Source organism: Emydura macquarii, unplaced genomic scaffold, assembly GCF_026122565.2.
Source record: "Emydura macquarii macquarii isolate MOO-44397 ecotype Brisbane River unplaced genomic scaffold, CSIRO-AGI_Emac_v2 contig_2768, whole genome shotgun sequence".
In the NCBI taxonomy this organism is placed as follows: domain Eukaryota; kingdom Metazoa; phylum Chordata; order Testudines; family Chelidae; genus Emydura; species Emydura macquarii.
The window spans coordinates 9,361,809-9,385,461 of record NW_027132905.1 but is presented as its reverse complement, the minus strand read 5'-3'; the positions used below and the strand labels follow the sequence as shown (position 1 = coordinate 9,385,461).

General features: G+C 43.5%; 1 protein-coding gene across 1 annotated transcript in view; it reads left to right on the top strand.

The window, feature by feature from the left end:
* Nucleotides 1–18,176, top strand: part of TCF7 (transcription factor 7) — a 105,572-nt gene extending 87,396 nt beyond the window's left edge. The window contains exons 8-11 of the mRNA XM_067566520.1: nt 3,106–3,195; nt 6,243–6,291; nt 8,095–8,167; nt 16,486–18,176. Of these exons, the coding sequence (XP_067422621.1) occupies nt 3,106–3,195; nt 6,243–6,291; nt 8,095–8,167; nt 16,486–16,804 (531 nt within the window). The 3' untranslated portion in view covers nt 16,805–18,176. The remainder of the gene's footprint in view (nt 1–3,105; nt 3,196–6,242; nt 6,292–8,094; nt 8,168–16,485) is intronic.
* The last annotated feature ends 5,477 nt before the right edge of the window (nt 18,177–23,653 follow it).

The following is a 23,653-nucleotide window of genomic DNA, read 5'->3' as shown; positions in this document are numbered from 1 at the left end:
CAGACAAAGCCATGGTTTCACAAGCCACATCTGGTACAGAGAACTGGAGAACAGTTAGAGGCTCCGTGTTCGGTCTCTTCTTGATTAGATTCTTAAAACAATGAGAGCCAACAGCCTTGGTAGCAATTGTGAATTAGTTCACCAGACATTAGGGAAATATTATTTGGTTTATTCTATCTAGAAATCGGATTAGGTTGTTTGATTTACATAAGGTGGGATTTTTCAAAAGTGCTCCCTGTTGGCCTACACTCTGCTCCAATTGAAATCAAGGGGAGTTTTATCATCAACTTCAGTGTCAGCAGAGTTAGATCATCCAGATATGGCAGGAACTGAAGCAAGTAAGGGAGAATTTTGAAACTCAAAGACTTATTTTAATTAGACCCATGAGAGTATTTTAAAGCAAACACATGAATCCGGATTTCCCTTTAGCACCCTTTCCTTTGTGTTCTAAATTGATCTCTCTCTCTCCTGACAATTCCAGGAATGTTTCTGAGACCATTAACTTTCAAGCATGTACAACAAGCTTCCAGTAGCCAAGCCCTGGTGTAGAGTTGTTTCAAACAGACATTCTCACCACCGCTTTACTTTCTAATCGGTGGAGCATTTGAGAAGAGCCACTATAAAAAAAAAAAAAAATCATTTCTCCATTTTCCCTTAGTTGTACCGATCATTTAAGAGGTTTCACAGCAAGAAGAGTGCTGCACAAACATGCACATTCAGCTTTGCTTTTCTAGTCTTTGTTTTGCTCCTTGTCAGAAATGCTTAACTAGTTAGGTTGGGACCTGATCCAAAGCCCACTGCAGTCAATGAGAGTCTTGCATTTTCTTTTAGCTGCTCTCTTCTCAGAGTGCTGATAAGATAAATGATCACACACCACTGTGCTTATAGCCATCCCTTGCTTTCCCGGAACGGCTGTTCTCCAGGTGACTTCACATTCCATAAGCCTCCACCTGTCTCTGTGGTGCGCCACCCACCTCAGCCAGCGATTTCCTGATGGGGGAATTGTGCACATAGCTCTTCAGGATTCTCAGTGGCATGTATTCCACTGGGATGGCAGCTAAACCAGTATCCAAAGCAGTAGTCAGCTGTGTTATGAAAGCCAGGTCTATACCAGCAGCCTCTGATACAGCAGGTTGATTCCCTTCCCCCAAAGATGGAGTGCTTCCTTTAACAAAACCTCCTCATTCTGCATTGCTTCCACTGAATCTTTTCTTCTCAAAAAGAGAGTTGCTGTCTGTGCTCCGGAAACACACTCTCACCCGAATTGCACTTCTCCATTAACCCACATATCTTCTACTGGTTAGCCAGGCTCTAGCAGTCAACTCATCCAAGGGTGTTTTGGGACAGAAGTGCCCAAAGCCAGGAAGCGGCTGATTTGTGATTTTCTCACTGTATCTGCAACAAATGCTTTCCTGTCTGCCAAGCTCTGTAACTCAGATGGGGAGGAGGAATCTAGGTCAACGCCCTTGGCATGTGACTCGATATCAGACAGGAAATACAGTTGCTCCCACACTGAAGAGAAGTTCACCACGATTAGGAGCTTTCCACCTTCACTCAAACCACAAGAAGTCATATAAGAAGTCACAGGTCAAAGCCAGCAGTGCAAGCAGCCCTTTCACACAGGATAGATTTGCTCCAGCGGTTCTTGTGCACTTGGTAATAGAACTCATTAGGACACAAGGGAGTTATTATGTATTCTGTGTCAAAGAAGCGAGTAGAGGATAAAAAGGCGTTTCCTTATTAATGGCCAAAAGAAACAGAAGAAAGATAGATGGGGCCAGAGCAGTGCAAGATGGAACTGAAACACAAACCTGGCTATTTTTAAGCGTCCTTAACACTAAGTCCTTTCCCCATTCGTGGTCATTGCTGCTGTTACCAAATATTGTAAACTAAGGAGAGCATCTTCTCTGCCATGATATCATCAGCACAGAATTCTACCAACCCCATGGAAGCTCTTCTATTCAGCCTTACCATAGGCTTCCTTTAGAGTGCATTGCTTTGCTATCGGGAAGCTAAAATATACTTTATTTTTACAAGTTTCCAAAATGTGCCCTGCACTGTACAGAAACATAAAAAGGCATGGTCCCTTCTGCAAAAAAGGTTTTACAGTTTCACTTTTTGTGTGATGCAGTAAGGTGACATACAGTAGGAAGGAAAGTTGTGAGGAATGATCACACAGTGCCTCAGGTGAGCATGGGCGTATCTCTTGTTCCGCTCAAACTAATGGCCCAGACTCGCTGCTGGTGTAAGTCACTAGGAGGACCTAAGGAATATGTTGTTCTGCAGTTTAGACCCCACTTTTTTAAATGTTATCAACGCTCATGTGAGTAGAACTATCCATGTGTAGAACAATTCCAACAAAAACACAGGGAAAAGGGAAGGCAGGGATTCCATTGAAATATTACTGTATGATGCTAGCAACCCAGGTAAGAGAAGTAGTTTGAAGAAAATAATCTGTGTCATTTAGTAACACAGGTAACATATTAATTTATCTTGACCATATTTTCTAAAGTCTACACACCAAGAGAAAGAACATAGGGTTGTTTCACCAGCAAGTTGCCATTTTGCAGAATATGTTTTGGCACACATGGGAAGCAACAAAAAGGGATTTGCTGATTCACCATTAGTGACTTATAAGGATGGGACTAGTACTGTACTGTCAATCTTTTAAAGTAATTATTTCCTCTTAGGATCTCATTTATCCCCAGCTTTGCCAACCCCAAGCATTCAAAAGAATCAGACCTAAAAGACCAAAAACACACCACTTCTTATTTTGAAATTCAGTTATTTTGAAAATAATACAATTTGGTTTTTTGGTTTTTTTTTTTTTTATTTTTTATTTGCCTTCTGGTGTTTGAGATTTTAAGTTTCATGATTTCAAACTTCTCTCTGCAACCAGGAGGGCTGTTTTTGTTGGCTGAGATTCTCACGTAATACTGTGTTTCTATGAGCTGGGATTTTAAAAACCAAAAATCAAACCTTGCTAGACTTGCAATAAAATCAGGGGGTTGACAACACTGTGTATCTTTTTCTGTATGTATTGATTTAATTAAAGAGATCAGTTTCGATTTTCAAACTTTACTGTTTTAATACTTTGCTCTTCAGTCTTCAGGCTCTTCAGCCCGTGAACACACTCAGTTATACTCAGGGCCCCTGGAATTCTGCGGCACGTCAGGGCCAGTTTCTGCAGCAAGGGTAAGAGAATTCTGCAGCGATTGTTAGTCAACTCTGCAGCAGTGAGAGCATGTAGCTGTTTGCCACTCTGTACCCACCGACTCCAGTGTTAGCTGCAGAATTCCAGGAGCCCTGAGCTTTTCACACTTCCATGGCCATGGAATCGCTCACTGGCTATGGAATTTATTCAACCCTTTCACTACACTTCAAAGTACAGTGTGAGCTAAATTTTGCTTTAAGTGGAAGTGGACATAAACTGCATGCCATAACAAAACAGAGACAGACATGGAGAAATTGCAACAAATGGACGAGGTGATTTTTCCATTGAGATATTGTAAAAGTGAAGTGTATGACCAGCCCAGTAGTCTGGTGCCTTTACTCCTGATACTCCAGCTAATATTCTTGAAGGTGAGCATTCAAAACTATCCAGCAACTTACACCCATAAAGCCTGAGCCATCATGGCAGCTGGCATCAGACACTCATTGACAAGCAACATTGAATGGTGTGCCCTGGATTTAAAATGCATTATTTTGCTCAGCTGGAGGTTAGCCCAAAAAAGGAGGGGTTACAGCTGTGTTCTAATCAGGTCCCTCAGTGCAGCTGAATTTGTAATGTGGATGTGATCATAGACTAGAGTTTCATACCATGGTTTGACGGTATCCATGCTTCTCAGGGAAGCCGTGTTAGCACCTTCTTAGCAAGGAACGTGTTTGAACACGGTATAATCTATAGTGTTCACAGGGCCTCAGTGGTCTCCAAACTCAATCATTTTTCTTAAATGTAAATGATATGCAAAACTTATACATCATCTTTGCTGCCTGTTGTGGAATAGTCAAAGTGCTTATGATATTGGATTCCAGAACACTGAAAAAAAAAAATCAGGAAAATATATTCCAGAAAATAGTAGATTTGTGGAATGTGAAGAACAGGCCATAGATATATGAGCAAAAAAAAATTTTTTTTTTTTTTGGGGGGTAGCTATTTTAAAACTACCTGCTATGGTTTCACTCAAGGGGACTAGAATGTGTAGCTGGAAAAAAGTGGGTGTTTATTTATATAAACTGTTTGGCTATCTCACCTACATTGATTTCCATTCCATCTGCCTAGCACTGAGCCTTGGAATGGAAAAAAATTCAACCATCACATCTCTGCTTCATGGTTAAGATAAAGTGTTTTGTTGGACTAATTGTTGGTCATATTCTCCTCTGACTAGAGGCTATAAACTAGCACACTGGGGCTTTTTCTTCTCTAACTACTTTATTGTTATTTATCTAGAGAGACAAGGTGGGTGAGGTAATATCTTTTATTAGACCAACTTCTGTTGGTGAGAGAGCCAAGCTTTTGAGCTACCCAGAACTCTTCAAGTCCTGGAAGGTACTCAAAGTGTCACAGCTAATTATGTATCTGGCAATAGCGTCCTCAGAACTGACATAACCTCTCATCCTCTCTCATTTTTAGTCACTCCCTCATGAAAGTTGAGGAAGATTTAGCCTCTCTGGAATTTGCTATGTATGTTAGTTATATCCCTCCAAGAGGAGCTTCAGGAAGAGGAAATTCCACCTCAGAGCTACCTGTCATGCTTCTACACTCTTTCAGCCCCTTCCCTGGTGCAGGGCCAGGCCATGATGGTGACTGTCTGCTGCACAAGGGCTCAAAGTGGGGGAGGCTCCCTATAACTTCTTTCCCTCCCCTTGCACTTTCAGAGATCATCAAGGCATGATCTGGCCCTACATGGTCTGTCTATACACAAGCTATATCACTGCAGGTGGGGAGAGATTGTTATTCCGTGAATTCTGAAAAATTGTGTGTTGCATTCCGGTACTTCTAATGTTTGCCGAAATACTTGTCCTGATTTGTTACCCGTATGTTCCCTTTCCACAAGGGTTGGTGCTATATCTGTCCGTCTCTCCATGGATGTTGAGTTGGCGTTTATACTGATAAAAAGAAGCAGTGTTTCATTCCTGTGAAGAGTCAGCTGGCCCGTAAGCCCAGCTGAGGGCTACTTTGTGGCAAACCCATAAGCCTGCTCAGTCTGATTTGTGGAATAAATCACTAGTTTTGGAATGTGCTTGCAGTTGGGAACATGGATAGCACAGGAAAGCCCATGCTGTGGTGCCTCAGCCCTTCCCTCACTGAAGGGGAGAAAAGTTGGTCAGTAGAGTGGCCAGTTTTGGTGGGATGTATTTCTGGAGGTTTCATCACATGACAATCTTTAATTAATCCCAGACAATCCTGGAGGGTTGGCATCCCTGTTGTTCACACATGACTGTCTCTTCCTTTGTATTTAAAAATAGGGCATTATTTCATTGTAAAGTTTGCTGTCCCTAATTCTCACCAAGTTTCCTCAAAATGAATGACCCAAGACTAGGTAATCTCTGGCAACTGTGAAGAAAAATAACTGTAGACTAGATGGAAAAATGAAGCACTGGTTTCTCCCTATGCTTTCATTACACCACGCAGGCCTGTGCTCTCCCTGCTTTGCTACAACGTGCCTTAACTGTGACTAATGGGAAGTACTGTACATGTATTGACTACAAGTATCTCTAAGACTGTAAGGAAAGGTTGGTTTTACTAGCAACCTTCTGCTGAAGTTATCAGCCATTGCATAAAAAAAAACCAACCACCTTTAATTCCTAACATGGGGATTACTGATGGGCAAATGGTCAGTCAGATGAAATAGAAAAATATCTGGTTCTGTACAAGGCCCTTCATTGCATCATCTGGGCTGAATGAAATGGCAAAGAGGGAGATGTATACATGTAACCCATGCTAACAGACAGAATTCCCTTCTACTGGACAGATCCTGTTGAGAGGTTTGAGTTTGCTACCGCCTCTGAGCTAATGAGCCTGGTTTTTTAGTTTAAGCAGTAAAGGCTCCTGCTTTTAATTCCAAAGGTACTGGGTTCAGTCCTCATGGAGAAAAACTGCAGCTGTTATGACACTTCATAAGTTTTATCCCCCCCGCCCCCTATGACTGTCCCTTGCAATTGTTGTATTCATAATACTGAGCAATCTGCATTAGTCCTCTGAGAGGAGAAACTAACGTTATTTTCCTCCTACATCCTAGGGAAAAAAGAAAAGGCGAGCAAGAGAAAAGCAGCAAGACTCCAGTTCAGGTAAACTAATTGGGTACAGAGTTCAGCATGTTATTCGGTAGCTTTTCAGTAGGTGTAGATGAGCCGATCGGACAGCAGTTGTATTTTGCATCCATGTTTTAGCTCATTCTTTCAGCTTTCTAAAGCTAAGAAATATGGCATATTTCTATAACCATCTTGTTCCTAAAACACGTGTGGATTAGAACATGGGTGGGGTTCACGAAAACTATGCAAACTCTATTCCAGACCTGAAGAAGAGCTCTGTGGAGCTTCAAAGCTTGTCTCTCTAACCAACGGAAGCTGGTCCAATAAGAGAAATAATCTCGCTAATATCCTGTGACCAACACTGCTACAACACTGCAGTCAAACTAGATTGTGGCTAATAAATCACTTTTAATAGAAGCCACCCATCGTTTGTTCTGCCACAGAATTAGTCAGGGGAAATGCTCCACCAGGTTCTGGGTGGCAGGAATTACCAATATCCTGCAGTCAAAAGTGATGCCTTTATTTGTTAGATGCAGCGATATTGTGTATCTAAGAGCTATGAAACCTCTTTAAAGATCACCCACGAGACCACATCACAAATCTTTTCATAGTAGAAGTAGCCTAAAGGTCAGACAAAATTGCACTGTTAACCATGGGGTACTTTAATGTGGTTGCTTACTACAGAGTAGTCTTTGTTGGAGATGGTCCCCAGTGCAAGTTTCGCTGTGTAGCTAGATGTGTACATACACTCACACCATCCAAAAGTTATTCACAGCATCGATTTGGAAGCATTTCTAACTTATCTGTACTCATGGACCTTTGTTATATCGCATCAAGAGAAAATGCCAAGGCACCTGCTTTGTGTGTCGCTAAACTGCACATTTCTTCTAGTCAGTCGGCTTTTAATCCCAGTTATTGCCTAGATTGATAACAGAAGTTAAGATTTTATGTACAATGGGTTATAAAAATAATTTTGCCCACCCCTGAAATGCAGTCCCCTTTGGGCTGGAAGACAGCTGTTGATGGACAGCATATAGCAGAAGTCGGGGATATCTGAAAGTGGGTAAGTGACATTGACACAAAGGTGCTGCTCAGATCTCATTGACCAGTGCAGAAAGTTCACTGTATTTAAATGAAAATAGGCCACTCCCCTCATCAGCCCCGATGGTCACACAGCAACACGACACAGGACTTTAGGACAATACATGCAGAGGAGTAGCTTGTCCAGTAGGACGATGGAGAAATCTAGGGAAGCAGAATGGAACTGCCCCATATGGTCTCACTGGTGCTGTTTGTTTTCAAGCTGCTTCTGCAACATTTTCCTCTTCTGTTTCTATGTATAGATATGAGGACTCAGTTCTTTGGCAGGCCATTGAACCAGGGAGCAAGTAAGGATTTCAATACAGGAGGCAATGGGTGGGTGGCTGATTTGGCAGCATTTCAAAACTAAGAAATTTGACATTGCATAAGAAGCAATGAATTTTCTGATCAATTCCTACATTTCCTGTAATTGAATTTTGACTGCTTGGCTTCGGCTTCGGCTTCGTGGAGAAGTGGTTGAGCTAGGGAACAAAGTCTACAGGATCTGTAACTTGAGGCCATTTCCCAGACACCTCTCTTCTCCCCCTCACTGGGTGTGACCTCTCTTACTTGCCTAACAATCCCTTTTTTACAGGAGAGTTGGTGTCTGAATAGTTCCATTGCTGAAGAATTGGATTTTAGTCTGTTAGCTTTGTCTTAAGTGGCTGAAATGATGTTGCATCTTTTCTTCTTCCTCCTGCTTCTCCTCTTTGTGCCTCTGTCTTGCCCATTCTCCGCCACGCATGCTTCTGTGTTCAGATCCCGCCTCTCCTAAGAAATGCAGAGCTCGCTTTGGCCTCAACCAACAAACGGACTGGTGCGGCCCATGCAGGTGTGTATCAGAAACTCTCTACTCTGCTTTTAGTACCTTTTCCTGAATGCATTGTTTTTCTCCCCTGTGTGTGGTTTTATTTTTCGTGCATGTTTCTATAGTGCCTTTGGCTCCTAACAAACTACCGGCCTTGCTAAAGATTGATCTTCCAAACTGAGGAAATTTTCCCCGGGGTATCATTGCTATGGGCTGGTATTACTGCAGGTTCCACCCAACTTCTTTCAGTTTCTAAGAGAAGAGAGTTAAAGGGATGTATGTTGTCAAAGTTGCTAGACCTACAATTCAACCTGTTTTTCTTATACCAGGTTGGCAAAGTTTATGTAATATTTTACATGTTTTATTAAGATTTATATTTCACTGTTCTTAAGAGTCTATCTACAGGGTAGGAGGGCCCTGCACTGGTACACGTGTGGCATGGAAGAAAACAAATGCTTATTTTTCCACCTCTTACTATTTCCAAGGAGAGATCTGATGTGGGGACCCCTGCTCCCCCCCCCCCCCCACTGACCACCACTTTTAGGACCTCTAGAGGGTACCCCAAGTGCCCCCTTTCCCCATTTATATTTGGGATTATATGTACATTTCTAGTCCAAGAAGTAAAGGACCTAGGGTCTGCTCCCTTTCAGTAGCACTGTAGCATACTGCCACTAGACCAGGTAGTGCCCCAAGCAATGAGACATTCTGCGAGGACTCCACCAACTCAAGCTTCCAAGGGATGAATGTAGGACTAGAATGAAGAAATACACTTGCCAAGGTATTACCTGGGTCAGAATGTCATTTAGCAGTCCCAGGAATGAGAGGCCCCTGACCTATTTCTGGACAGCCATGTAAGGAGTAAACACAGCCTGAGCAGAGGGGAGGTGTGTACAGATCTCAATACAATCTGCTCAGCCACAGGGTATTATAGTAGCATCTTTGGCTTATGTCTTGCACAGAGTTATTTGCATTATATTAAAAAGCAAATCACCTGAATCCTTGAAGGAACGTGCAGCTATGAGGGGCCTTGATGTTGGCTAATCAATCTGTGATGCTGGTACATTCCTGGCTGGAAATTGCAGCTCTCAGGTTGTGGCTAAAAAGTCATTTGTGATTGAACTAAGGTGTCAGATGCTGGCTGTCCTTCAGACACCATTTTTAGTGTCCTGATGCAAGTTGTGCTGTTTTGCTGGCAAGTAAACCAGTCTATCACCGGTCATACAGATTATTAGTTAACCCCTTGTATTCTCTTTCTACACAAGATAGCTCCCTGTCCATTATTTGATCTTTCCCCTGTGGAATTCTTCACGTCTTTGTATAGCCCTGAAAATGCCCCATTTCCATTTTTTACATACAACACACACTCATGATGCCACCACAACCAACCTCTTTCTGAGCTTGGAAGACTGGGACGCCCTTGGTAGCTCTGAATGCTGCACCTGAAATTGGTCAGAGCCTTTTGTGACGTAGGCCTTTCATAGCAGCAATGCCAGTCAGGGAATTGCCAGGCCAGGCCACGGTGTTGAAGCTGGGTCTCCCATACAGCAGTGAAGAGCACAATTACTAGGTCACTGGGCAGTCTTTGTATCTTTACGCTTAAGTTTTTTGGGATCTCTTAATTAGGCTGCAGCGCTAACACTTTGCTTTGCCTAATGTTGCTTACCAACTAACACGCGTTGCTGGTGGGCTCCTAAGACCTTAGCATGCTCATTTTTTTTACCCTGGCATCTCCAGTACTGTAGAATAGCCGCTGTTCTGCAATTCCTTGTACTCATGAATAGCAGCCAACTTGAGAGCTTCAGAAGTGTGTGCTCACTCGTCACAGCCTCTGACAGAATCCTCCAGAGAATATCCATTGCAAAATGGGGAGATTTAATGGATTAAAATACATTGTCCCCTCAGAGGGAGTGTCTTCCTCTGGCTCTGCAAGGATCATTTTTCCAGGTTTCTGTAAATCCTAAGGGGAAAATTTGGTTCTATTATAGATTCCTTCTCCATCCCCAGCGTTTAGGGGAAACACAGTGGAATTTATATAGCTAGTGAACCTATTCTAAGCAAGCCATCGAAGTCCCTACTGCTTGCATCATCAGGTGTATTTTTAATGTGTCCATTTATCTTTTAAATTGCATAGCATACAAGTAAGTTTTAGGCCTCTAGAGGGTTCATGAATCCTACGTGATACAGGTCTGCTTATTGTTTATAATTGTACAGTTTAAAGACAGATTAATTCAATTCATTAACCTCCCCACCAACAGATTTTTTTGATTGAGTATATTAGTGAAAGTTTTCTTCCTGCCACCTCTGTGGCATACTACCAAACGCCTGAGATGCCCAGAGGAAACTAGTTCGCCAAGGGCTTGACTACAGTGGGAAATTATGTCCTGTTAGAACACCAGTGATGAACACCAGTGATGAACATTCAGTTTACACGAGGACTGTCATGTTTAATAGCATGCCAGCAGGTTCACCCTACAGTTAACCACAACACTGACACTTCAGTACAGTGGTGCTTGGTGGCAGTGAGGGCACAGCAATGTTTAATACCATGTTAGTTCATACATGTTCTAACAAAAAATGGCATTTTTCAGTAACAAGCTCAGAGACAGATGTGTGCCTGCACTGGAGTATTGTATTTTATCTGTGCTTCTGAAATGGGACATCTAAGCAGGGGGTTGAACTGGATTGTCTACAGGCGGTAGGAGAAATTTCTTTTCAATCCTCTCAACTGGGAGTCTAAACTCAAATCACCAGTATCTTCAAGGAGAGAGAGTTGTTGCCCTCAGGACACATGAGACCACATCTGGAGGGCTGCGTTTTAAATAGAGAGGAAACTGGAGAAGATCCAGTGTTATTTTATAAACCTGTTATATTACCTATGTCCTACTGTTTGAAGAGAAATTAGAGATCTGAATATAGAAATCCTGGAGACCAGATGAACCAGGGGCAATGTGATAAGAACGCTTGGACTAAAGTTGCTATAACACGGAGAATACCCAGGTTTAACTATACGCAGAAGGGATTAACTAGATGCAAGTTAAATCTTAGCATTTTCAAATAGATTGAACAATGGAGCAACCTGTCAATGACTCACTGCCAAGTAACATTAGAGAGAAGAGGATTATTAGTACATGCGCTTTTGAAGTATCCATCCTCCTAGTATGTGAATGTATAGGGACCCCGGAGATACTCTTCTGCAGTGATGTGCGGGGTGGACAGCATGGCCCAGGCCAGCCCTTCTCTTCTACCTGGATCTGTGTGAAAGTTTGCTTTTCAAAGTGGTTACAGTTTGTCCCACAAAGCCATCTGGTCCAGGAGACCATGGTGATGTGGGGCTCTCACTAGAACCAGCGGAGTATTTTAGTGCATATTTTATGGGAATTTGACCATTTTTCCATTGTCTTGGAGAATGGATTTTTCCCAACCTCCGACCAGCTCTATTTATCATTCCATTGACGAAAGGCATAGAACTCTTTTGAGTCAAGGGTTTGGTATTCACACACATCTCCCTATACCATCTCCATCACATTCCTCACCAGTAGCAGAGCTTCTTGTAGGGACCATTCAGGGTAAGCTTGTCTCACCCAGAAGATACATTGGTTGAAGTGTGAGCAATGGAGTGGTCATGACAGCTGCCATCTTTTCCTTGGCTTATTAAGCTAATAGCTGCAAGTGGCACACACACCAGTATAGAGAGAGTTCTACCCTCCAGAGACTGACAGGCCAGACAACACCATGTATGCCTGACTCTGCTGACTTTCCTCCTTTCCCAGGCATCTCCCCAGGGACAATGCTGGCCCTAGATTCATTAGCATCCCAGACTTAAGGGATTTGGCACCCTCTGACCTCTCCCTTCTGGCCAACCACCCAGTCCCCTACTCGTGCAGTTTTTCTCCTCCAAAAGGTTGCTCAGCTCTGGGCAGCGTTAGCTACGCCTCAGAGTCCTCTGTGATTGTGCCCTAATGGAGGCGCTGCACAGCCAGTGCAAAGAATTTGGGATCCAGAAACACTGTGGAGGCGTAGGCAGGATTGAGGATCCCTTTTAGGGGAAGCCAGGTGGGCAGCTGTAGGAAGCCATTCAGAATGGCACTGGGGACAGAGCTATTCTTCCATGACCCCTGGGTGGCCATTTGCTATGTCTAAGGCTGTCCCTGTTTAGGGGACAAGCTAAGAGAGGAGATCAGGCAGAACCCAAGTGGGTGGCACTGCAGCTAGAATGGGGGGACATGAACTCCCTACCCCTAATTTGCAAGTCCCTAATGCTCAGAGGGTTTTTAGTTTGAAGTCGTGGTTTACTTTGGCACCACTGGCTGGGAGGAGCTTTTCCATTGACCTAACATGTCAAAAGGAGGTAACACCCCCCTCCCCTTTCTTTTGCCTTACCTAAGAGCAGGAACACCTGCTTTCCAGCCTGAAGGCTTCTTGCCATCCAAGACGCATCTCATCTCCTGGGGCTTGAGCACATTCCTGCAGGGCAGTGGGGAGCTCTCACAACAGCCCAGCAGAGGCCACAACCACAGGGAAAGCTTTGCACAGGGCCCTGCAGATCATTGCCTTCTGTGGAGGTTACCTCTGCTAGCACTGGTGCTGCCCCTTGTGCGATAGGGATGTTGCTCTCCAAGGCCAAAGTAGCGAGAGGGGTGACTTGTACTTGACAGCTAAATGAAGAGGGGCCTGATTTTCAAAGATGCGGGGCCCCTGCAGGTCCCACTAAAGTTAATGGGAGCTGTAGGCGCTCAGCTCTTCTAAAAGGAGCTGTTGTGAAGGGATCTACCTACTGATGTGGGTGCCTAATTGGAAACAGCAGTTTTTGAAAGTGTTGGGCTCTTTTAGATCCCTCTGGGGAAACCACCACCTTTTTCCCCGTAGTTTCCCCGTTGTTATCTTTACCTGTTTCCCTAATTACTACATTGTTCCCAACATATTTTTCTTTGTGCCTTTGTTTCGACTTCAAACTATAGCTGTAGAAGAGTTCAGCCCCTCCTCCACTGAGCAGGGATGTTCCCAACATGCTGTCATTGTCAGATTCTCAGAAATAGCTACACCAGGTTGTCAGGCCATAGTAAAAGTGATCTCAGATTTACCAACAAATATTAACACATGTTTCAGGTCTTACCAGCTGATTGTTTAAGATACATGTAGAGAGAGAAATAATTTTGTCCAGCACTTGAAGTGTAGCCACCTCTGGGATAAAACACAGCCCACACTAACACTACTCAGCAACTTAGAAAAGAAAGTGAAGGAATCTATGTCCAACTGAAACCACCACCAGGAATGATTTAGGCAGAACTCCCCAGATGGTTTTGTTGCTGGGGTTAACCCCCATACTCTTGAGAGAAAGCCAGGAGAGATCTGAAAGCATTACATCTGATCTGAAAGCACCAGCGGCCGTAACCTCAGTACCATGGCTAGGCATTGGTTCAGTCTGGATTCAGCAGGTGATGCTTTTTCCCTTTGAATCACCAGCTTCATTTCACTTTCCCCAGCATTCAGGCCAAGTACCTGCTTAGCTTATGTAGTCCAGCTAGATCTCGCCTTAGTGTGGTCCAAGTGCCAGAACACTGCATGTTAGACTGTCCAAATGCCCTCATTAGTCATTCATTTCCTACCAATCTGTAAAACCAATATTTCAACGTACTTACAGGACTGGAAAGGATGAGAATAAGGGAGCTTAGAAGAGGACTCACCCCTGGAACACCTTGTGGTTCGTTGTGGCATAGCAGGCTCTCATTTGACACCCCTTGCCGACAGCCACTTCAACTCTGCGGTGATGTGCTTCTTCTGGTGACTCAGCCCCAGGTCACATTAAAGTCTTTCCCCTTGCTCAGGGAAACCAAAAATCCAACAAACAACAGTCCTGCATCCACAAGCCAAGTCTTTGACCCAAGTCCCAACTGGCTAGTCCTAGTTCTACTCCTGATTGCTAAAGTCTTTGCATCACCTTTCCTGATAGCCAGTAAGGGAATCCAGGCCCTCCAGCTTCTCTGGGCTCCTACCCAGGGATCCTCTCATAAGCAACCAAGGTCTGTCTATTCAAGCCCCCTACTTCCTCCCTCAGCCAGTACACAGGCCTACCCTGCCACAGCCCCTTCCTAGGCTCCCCATGTAGCTACAGTCCCCTCTTCCAGGGCCTCGCTTGCAGGATTCACCTGGAATTCTCCAAATCCCCAACCTTAAACCACTTCGGTCCTTCCTGGGCTTAAACTTGAGTTCTTCACAAGCCTTCTGTAGCACTCTACACCTCAGCTGCACACCAGCACCCAAGGCCTATCTCCCTAGAGCTTTGTCCCTGTTTTGAGACCCACTATAGCAACTAACACCCCCTTTATTGCTTTTCCCAATTCTCTCTCCTGCCATCAGCCCATGCTCAGGAAGCAGGGGCTCCTCCAGCTGAGCCCTCTCAAGCCTTTTAAGGAAACTTGATTCACTTCCAGGTGGACCTGCTAATTTACCTACTTGACACTTCTGCAAGTGCCTGCAGGTGCATTGACTTTCAGACCCCTGCTGATCCTCTTAGTATCAGTGTGGGGTTTACAACCCAGCACTGGGGCCTGCATTTAAGGACCTGCTGTTTGAGCCAGATAACTACAGCCCTTTCTGTGCCCCCTGTTCAATCTCACATTACCAAGGCTGAGTGTCGGCTTAACTGCAGGGATCTGCCCCTGCTGCTGCTTCATGTTGGCTTCCCCTTGCAGAGTGACACACTTCTGTAGTGGTTGTGACTTTCCCAGCCATAGCCAGTGCCCGCTTTCTCATACAAATGCAGCATTGTTGAACACTTAAATATAGCAGTATGGGTTGCTGTGTGTCAGTTATCATTTTACTGCCCATCTCCCAGAAGTGACTTTGGTCCACACAGGCAAAAAGTAAGTGGTTCTTAGACTTAGTTCTTTCAGTACATTATTGGCTAGTTCCTGTATTCCTCCTGGGATAGACACAGAGGATAAAATCAGCCCCTTTCTCCAGATTAATCCATAAGGTATGTCCCTCACTCTCACTCTCTCTCTCACACACACACACACACACACACACACACACACACACACCCCTTTGTTTGAAGCGATGGAGGGTTCCCATGCTCACATTGAACTTTACATGTCAGTTCATGCTGACCGTGAGCCTTTGCGCAAATTCCACAAATCTAGGCTTTGTTTTGGGGCTCATTTGTAGGAAGTCAACAAGGGTGCCAATGCTCTGGAGAGACAAGGAAAGCCACAATCTGCACCTGCTCTGCTCACCCCAGTGTCAAGCAGAGGTAAGGTCAATCAGTGCCAATCACAGCATTCCCTGATTCTGCAAGAGGTTTGTGCTGTTGCAGCCATACTTGTTGCTGGTGACTGACATCTGAATTGGAACTAGTCCCAGGTATAGAAAGGTCCTAGCTATGGGTCAAATTCAGACCTGATGTAAGTGGGTGCAGTTGCACTGAGCATTGTGGGATTTCAACCCATTTACATCAGGTCTGAATTTGGCCTTGCACCCATTAGATCAGCAATACAGCACACAACTCAAATGGTGAGCAAAAGGCACCTTCTGAAAACGGAGCAGCTTTGCCATTAGAAGGGCTATGCATAAGGAAGTGATTAACCCTGGAAGAGAGTTACATTTTAGTAGCTTTAAATATTTAGCACTTGTCATATGCTGTACTTGATTGGTTTTTTGAGCTATGGATACACATTAGAGATATTGTTGAGAATAATGGTGTCATCTGAAGCCTTATTTCCTGACTCATTCTGGATTAGTCTAATTGTCCATTCTTATTAGATCTCAAAATGGTTAAACTCATTAAGATTATTGATCTGTATAAAAGACCTATAAAATGATTCTCTTATCATGAAAACGGATGGACTTCATTTGATAGGTCTTGTGCGTCTTTATTCATCAGCCTAAAATATGGTTGAATGCTGATGTTATGCTGCCACCTAGCGAGAAGGATTGGAGATTGAATGTAATCAAAGAGAATACAGGCCCCAATTCTATTCTGAGTTATGCCGGTTTGTATTGACTTCATGAAGTTATTCTGGATTTTACACCAGTGCAGCGGAGAGCAAAATTTAGTGCTCCACTTTTGTTCTGCACACTGTCTGTCATCCAAAGGATATCTCCAAATACTTTACAAAGTTGGACAGCCCAGTTACAGTTAACTACCAAAGAGTAGCAGAAAGCAATAGTTATAGGCCAGGCAGAGAGAGGCTATTTCTTTTGGTAATTTGATATTTTGTCTTGAGCACTCATTTCTGCTGTGTGTCCTCTCTTCACAGTGAATTCTGTACTGTTTTCATTTTAAATATATGACACTGTAAATTCACCCTTTATTTACAGATAACTCTCTTCACTGTTCTTAGGAGGAAAAAGAAGTGCATTCGGTACTTACAAGGAGAAGGACGCTGTACCAGCCCAGTTTCTTCCGATGGAAGTGCTATAGACTCCCCTCCCTCTCCTCTGGATACACTCCAATGCATATCCTCTGCTTTTACTTCAGACAAGCTTGCTACACCTGCTGATTTCGCACACAAAGAACAAAGCAATCCTTTCCCCATCTCTATTCATGTCAAAAGCGCGCCACGCTCCTCTGGACTGACCACGCGGTGCTCCCCCACGCCACACGTGTCACTAGCGTCCAGCAACTCCTCAGAGTACAGCATGCCATCAACAGGAACATAGTGCCACACTTTACAAGTCAACATTTACTAATGCGTTGGGCACTTTGCTTTTACCATGTGGTTTTGCTGCCCATTGAAATAGACTGGTGGCTCATCCAAATTACCCATCATGCTGTTAAAACTGTGTTTTCAAAGTCACGTGGCGGTTGTGTCCTGATCCCCAAAATGATTCAACGAGCCTGGAATATTCAAAGTTTTAATCTGGAACAAAGATAGAAAAATGGTGTCTCACTCCATAAAAAAGGTTGAAATGAGGACTTGCCAAAATTAAAAATGCCAATCAGTAAATGAATCTTTCATCCCCACCCTGAGCTTCCTTTTACTACATCATCTACGCAAGTAGCTGAAAGCAAAAGATAACCCCCTGGCTTGTTGCAGTAGATGGTAGGTGCTATAAATCTTAAGCATTGGTTTTTGTTTCTTGCATCCCAACCAGCTTTGAATTGTAGTCAGTCACAGATCTCTTGTAGCTATTACACCATGGAGCTAGAAAAGCTGATACTGCAGCATTTTTTTTAAAATCCCGTATGTCTGAGAACTAAGTGTTAGGAAGCTAGAATTCGCTCTGGCTGGCTTATAAGAAAAAGTGAAATCTAGGCAACTGAGGTGAACATTATTAAACTTCTTGTTTGAGGACAGGAAAATTCTGTTTACAGGTAACAGGGCTTTGCCGACATGTCAGTTCTCTTAGCATACAAAATGACAGCCAAACAGTGAGAGCACTCCAGGCAGAAAAGGAAGCTTGGACTGGTTGCTTGAAGGTCTATTTAGCCCATGTTTCATTGTTATGGAGCTGAGCTACTATAGTAACGTACTGTATCAGTGAGGTGCAGAGTCCTCCTTGCTGCACGGGTTGTTCACTGTAAACACTGGAGAGTCAGATGCCTTCAATAAAGGCTCAAAGTAGATCCCATTTGCCATTAGGGCCTTGATCCCACAAGTCCTAGCACAATAGCTGCAGCAGGGTACATGAGATCATTAGGAATCCGCCCACGTGTAAGTAGAGGCTATGTGCAAGGTCAGAGCATGGCCCTCTGCACTGAGCAGCTGTAACGTGCAGACCCCTGTGCACTCACTGCCCTACTCTCACAAACTTGGGGTGGGGTAGACAGTGGATGAGACTCATCATGCTAAATGAGGTGGTTAGCTCCACACTTCCCTCTTCGGTCTTTCACTCCTTGGAGCTAGGCCTAATTTTGAAGCAGACTACAGAGTCCCTGCTGCAGGGTTTGGTATCCCCATGCTCTTCATCCTGTCCATCACCATTTGCCTTGGCTGTCACGCTGCACCTGTGCTGGGCAGGATCAAGCGCTAAATGTGGTTATAAGTGACAATCTGGTGTACAGCTTTTACTGTCTAGTCACAGTGTACATTTTATAATACAAAAGATTTCCTCTCTCCCTGTCCCAGCTAATGGCTGTCAAACACAGTCTCTCCATCTTGGAAGTGTTTTCAAGATTTCTGATAGTTTATTTATATTTTGAGTCTGGTAAACAAAAATGTTAGCGCTCAGCTTCTGATCTCTGCCCACTGATGTAAATCTAGAGTTACTCCACCAAAGTAACTGGCATTACTCTGGATTTACTCCATTGTACCTAAGATCAGAAGCCATAGCCCTGTGGGTTTTTTGCCTGCTTACAAAAACATATTCTAGACTGAAAAGTACCATTAAAACATTGGGAGGGGGGGGTGTCTATTTTTTTCTATTTTATAAGATTTGGAATACTGAACACAAACTAACAAAGTATTATTAATATTATTGTAGTAGTGCAAGAAATTTCAAAGGACCTTTATAATGTACAACCTATTTTTGTATTTTTTTTCTTTAGGCAACACAAACTTTTTTTACATTGGAATAAACATACTTTTTACTAGGTTTCTATGGCAGCCTGAAAATTAGAAAGATGCTTATACTGTAGAGCACTATAGTTATTGGGTCCCCCCCCATTTAGTTCCTCTTGCTTCAAATTGCTGCAGGTTTTCTGGAAAGGGGGAAAAAAAAAAAAAAAAAAAAAAAGATGCTGTTGCTTTATTATTCTCCCCTCTGTGTGCAAATGTAGCCTCCCTTAGCACCAATGGCAGTTACATGCACAAATGCAAAAGAGCCTAGTTAACCCTTAGCCCACTGGCATTATCTGAACTGCCACACGTATATTTACAAGCATGTACTGACAGTCACCAAAGGGTTAATTACGTAGCACTGGATCAGTATTTGAACTGGTAGCATCTGGTTGATTTCCAACCAGTTTGGAAGACAGCATGGTCAAGTGCTTAAAGCTGAGCTTAATTCCATTTGCAGCTGACTTTCTATTACCGCAGGCAAGACTCTTAACCGCTCTGTGCCTCAGTTTCCCCCTCTGTAAAATGAGTGCTCAGATTTTCAGATTTAAGGTGCTATGGACGTGACCAGTAGTATTAAAACCACAGGATGCCATCAGCTGTAGTGTAGGTTAGAGATTGGGTATAAGTTAGTCAAAACATGGGGTGTGACAAGTAAAACGTGCAACTGCTTCAGATTCTGTGGTTGTGCAAAACAAATAACCTGCCCCCACAGTAGACATCAGAGGAGGTTGTAAACAGATGTAGCTAGCTACCACCACAGGATGATATGGAGGAAACTCCTGCAGTGTGTAAGTAGCACCACTTAACCAAGCCCCAAACTCAGTGCTGGAGTAAATAGACACAGCTACCGCTGACTTCAGCATTCAGTGGAAGTTGCACCCACTTAATCTAATGACAATAGGGCCTCTAGGAGTGCATGGCAGTGTGTGGCATGGTACCGGGATGCACCAAAGAGGGAATGGATGCCTGATATAGTCTACTCTTAGGTGTTTTTCATTTCCCACTACCGCAGGATCTGCTCAGTGGCACTCGGGTTAGCCATGTCCCCATTCTTCTTCCGCTCCTACGTGTGCAAGTTATGTTTGCCCACCCATGAAACTAGGATCATTACATCTCTTTGCAGCTTACACCCATTTTCTGACTGATGTAAACTGCTGTTAAATGTGGCCCACAAGCCCTAGCTTTGTTCTGACTTTATGCAAAATGTAATTTGCACTGCTTCGGTTGTACTAGTTTAGGTGCTGATCCCCCTTTTCTGCGCTCAGATTCAAGGCTAAATTCATTAAGACTGCTAGATGGAGGGCTGTGGCTCCATTTTACGCTGGTGTGTGTAACAGAGCAGAATTTGACCATTTATTTTTTTTTGAAACGTAAAAAAAGAGACCTGTAAGCCACCCATTCCAAAGAAAAATATTGGGCAAATGAGATCACCTTTTCTAACAGGCCCTAGGACTGTTATAACAGAAACCACAACAGACAACTTAATCTTTTTAAATACCAAAAATATATATATATAAAAATTGTTTAGAAATGCTAGAGGAAGTTTTACTTTTTTAAAAAAAATAGGAAAACCTTGCCCTTAAATTTTACTGCAGCAACTTTTTAGTTTCAATTTTTTTTAATTACCCATTTGATTTGTTTGAATGTAGAAGTCGCAGAAATACCACTTTATTAAGTAAAACCACTGTACGTAGGTAGCGCCAAAAAGTGTTTTGCAGCTGTACTTTCATTTGTCCAATAACTATCCACCATATACTGTAATTTTTTTTACTTCACTGACTTTGTATTTTTTGGCTTTTATGTTCAAAATATGTTTATAGCTTTATAAATAAAGATGTGTGCCAGATTGGCCATTTGAAAGGGGCCACTGGAGGTTATAATCCTATAAAATTGTAATCATAAGCACCCTTATTTCTTAGTATTTTTAAGAGGATTCCTGCGTTTCTTCCCCACTTGTAGACAACAGTGCTTTTAAAGCAAGGGCCAACCAGTCAGAGATGAAGAGCCGCAAAGAGCCACATTTGCCTTTTCAGCTTCCCCTCATCTTACCCTCCCCTGAAAATTGCAGTTGATCCCTCAAGTAAAAGCTTGTCAATTTCAAAAGAGCGCAAAGAGCCAGGCCGCAAGCTGCATTTGTATGACCAAAGAGCCGCGGGTCGGCCACCCGTTTTAAAGTAATTGCATGTAGCCAAGTGTGTGTGTGAATGACAGAGACTGCAAGCAGCTGAAGTACATTGGTGATAAACAAGCTGCTTTTCCATGCATGAAGGCCTGATTCAGCCACCCCCGGCCTTGGGTCAGCTAATTGGAGCTGTACCCATTTCTGAACATATCAAGGGGAAAAGAAAAACAGAAAAGGACAGAGGCCCAGCTTCCCTTTAAAAAAACCAAAAGGCACAGACCAGCCACCTCATTTTTTAAAGAGAAGTGACTAGTGCTGGCAAAGGATGTCCCTTATAGCATCACACTGCAGTACCCCATTTATCCACATCACGGGTAGAATACAGGAAGCAGTAGCACAGGCTACTACATAGCACACCCCATATATCCCACTGAGCTACAGCAAGCTCCCCTTGTATATGAGAAGGGAGCTGTATGTCCATCTACTCCCATACCCTCTCCCACTGATGCTTTAGAGCATAGTTTCTCAACCTGTGGTACGTGTACCCTTGGGGGTATGTGAGACACAGGCAGGGGGTACCCGGGAAAAAGAGTGAAGGGGAGGCAGGCGGCAGCTGCCAGCTTCTGGGGAAGTCGGGCAACAGCAGCCCACTTCCCACCCGGTCCCAGCTCCCAGATGGGAGGCATGTGGCAGCTGTCTGCTTCTGGGGAAGGCGGGCAGCAGCCCTCCACTTCCTGCCCAGTCACAGCTCCCAGCTGGGAGGTAGGCAGCAGCTACTAGCTTCTGGGGGAGGCAGGCAGCAGTCCCCTGCTTCTCACCAAGTCCCAATATAAAAGTAAAGGATGAGCTGTTGGATTTAAACCTCATTAAAACTGGAAGAGGTGAGAGATTAGATTACAGGAGCCAATCACCAAACAGCCTGAAAGTTTGGGGACAGGGGAATCACTAATACAAAAACTCTACCTTAACTTGTGCTGGTGGTAGGGAGGGCAAGGTTCTTTTCTCCAGCTCACTCAAAACAAGAGCACAGGAGGATACACAGCAAGGGCTATTTGAGCAGTAGATTAGGGGCCCGACTAAAGCATGCAGAGTTGTTCCTCAAGCCCAGAGGCATAATCAGCTATTTTAATGAGGCAGCTCCACCCCACATTTACTAATAGTCAGAGCTCGTGGAAAGAACACAATTAAGCATGCTTCCGACCTTAGTACCTTTAACTAGGTCTGCTCTGCAGAGACCCCCATGCAGCAGTTATCACATTACTTCTCCCTCCCCACATACCTCAGAGGCACAAGGACTAAATTTTGCCTATGCTAACCTTCTCTCCAGCTGGGTGCTCTTTTCACAGATATTTCTATCCAGTGGTAGCCAACCCCACTGTCTTAGGGAATACAATGGGCAAGTTTATCCCAGTGTTGCTGGATTCAACGTAACACAACTGAAAGTCTGAAAACAATTTCATCTTGATACCTGTGTTAAGGAAGAAGGGGGTTGAACATCTAACAACCCATGACCTGGCTTCAATATTATTCTTCAAGAGGATCACGTTACTCCACTAACCCTAGCAGTGACTCGTTTTCATTCCTAAGAAGTGTACTGTTTCCTACAAAGGCTTTTTGGTGTTAATCCTTGAAATGTTAACTGCTTTGCTTGCATAAGAGGCCCCATTTGTCACCCAGAGCATTCAGTTTTGTAGCATTAGGATGCTCCAATGATACTACCATTACTCTGAACGCAGGACCCATTATTCAGCAACCCCTCTCTGGCGATCCTTTGGCAGGCTGAAGGAAGCCAATTAAAGGGTGGGTGAAGAGCAAGCTTGCTTGAATGCTAGGGCAACGGTTCTAACTTTTCATGCTGCTGGCAACCTCTTAAGAGTTATACCCAACCCTCCATTATATGTCACTCAGTTCAATGGACCTATAGTTGGAGAAACTGTTTGTAGTGCAAACTACCAGTCAGTCAACATAGAATCAAATGTTAAAGTTACCTCTACATTAATTTTGTTTAGGCACCAGCTACATGGAAGTCTACCAGCAATTTCAAGGTTTAATGTTTATCAAGTTATGTACTACTTATTCACTAAGTGTACTGAAAGCTGTCAAACTGCTCAGGTTAAATTAACTAGAATTTTTAATACAAAACTCATTAATCCTTTAAACACTCAGTGCAACACTGTTCTTTAAAGTGAAGAGAAAGTATATTTATTAAGGATAATTCTAGTCTAAGGTTTATACAGAAAATGGAATGCAATATTATAAGCCGAGATCACTCCTCAGATTTACTACACAATCATCCCCTACTCCCTATAAGGGAACTGTAAAAGTCAGAAAACCCGTTGCTGTTTAAGTAGTTGCAAGTGGCTTTGTCCAGAAGAAATCACACTAGATACAGCATTAGCTTTGTGTTTTGTATGCAATAATGAAAAGTCTACAAACTGTGATTTCATGTACAGCTACACCGGTGAAATATTTCTTGCAGACATGAAGCCATGGTTTTAAAAAAGCTACATCCAAGCAGGTTTAGGATTGCCTAAAGCCAGCCACTAATGACATGTATGATCAATAAGTTTAACTTTGGTAGAGTCAATAATGTTTTTGGTCAAACTGGGATTTAGCTTTTCCTATTAGAGTTCAAGGATCAGAACTTCCCCGTGCCTAGAGCAGTGTAGATTTTGTTTTGTACCAGCTAATGGCAGATTTTAAGATACATGGCTGAAGAGTTCCAAGTCATGTAACTGGCACTAGCTTGCCCAGTTTTTGCCAAACCCACATTTGTGGTGGTGCTGCTCTTTCACAGGCAAAACCATAACAGAGTTAGAAAGTAGTAGCCACTAAAGAGATTTTGTAATGTTGAAGTATTTGCCTGGGACCAGCTAAGAACTGTGT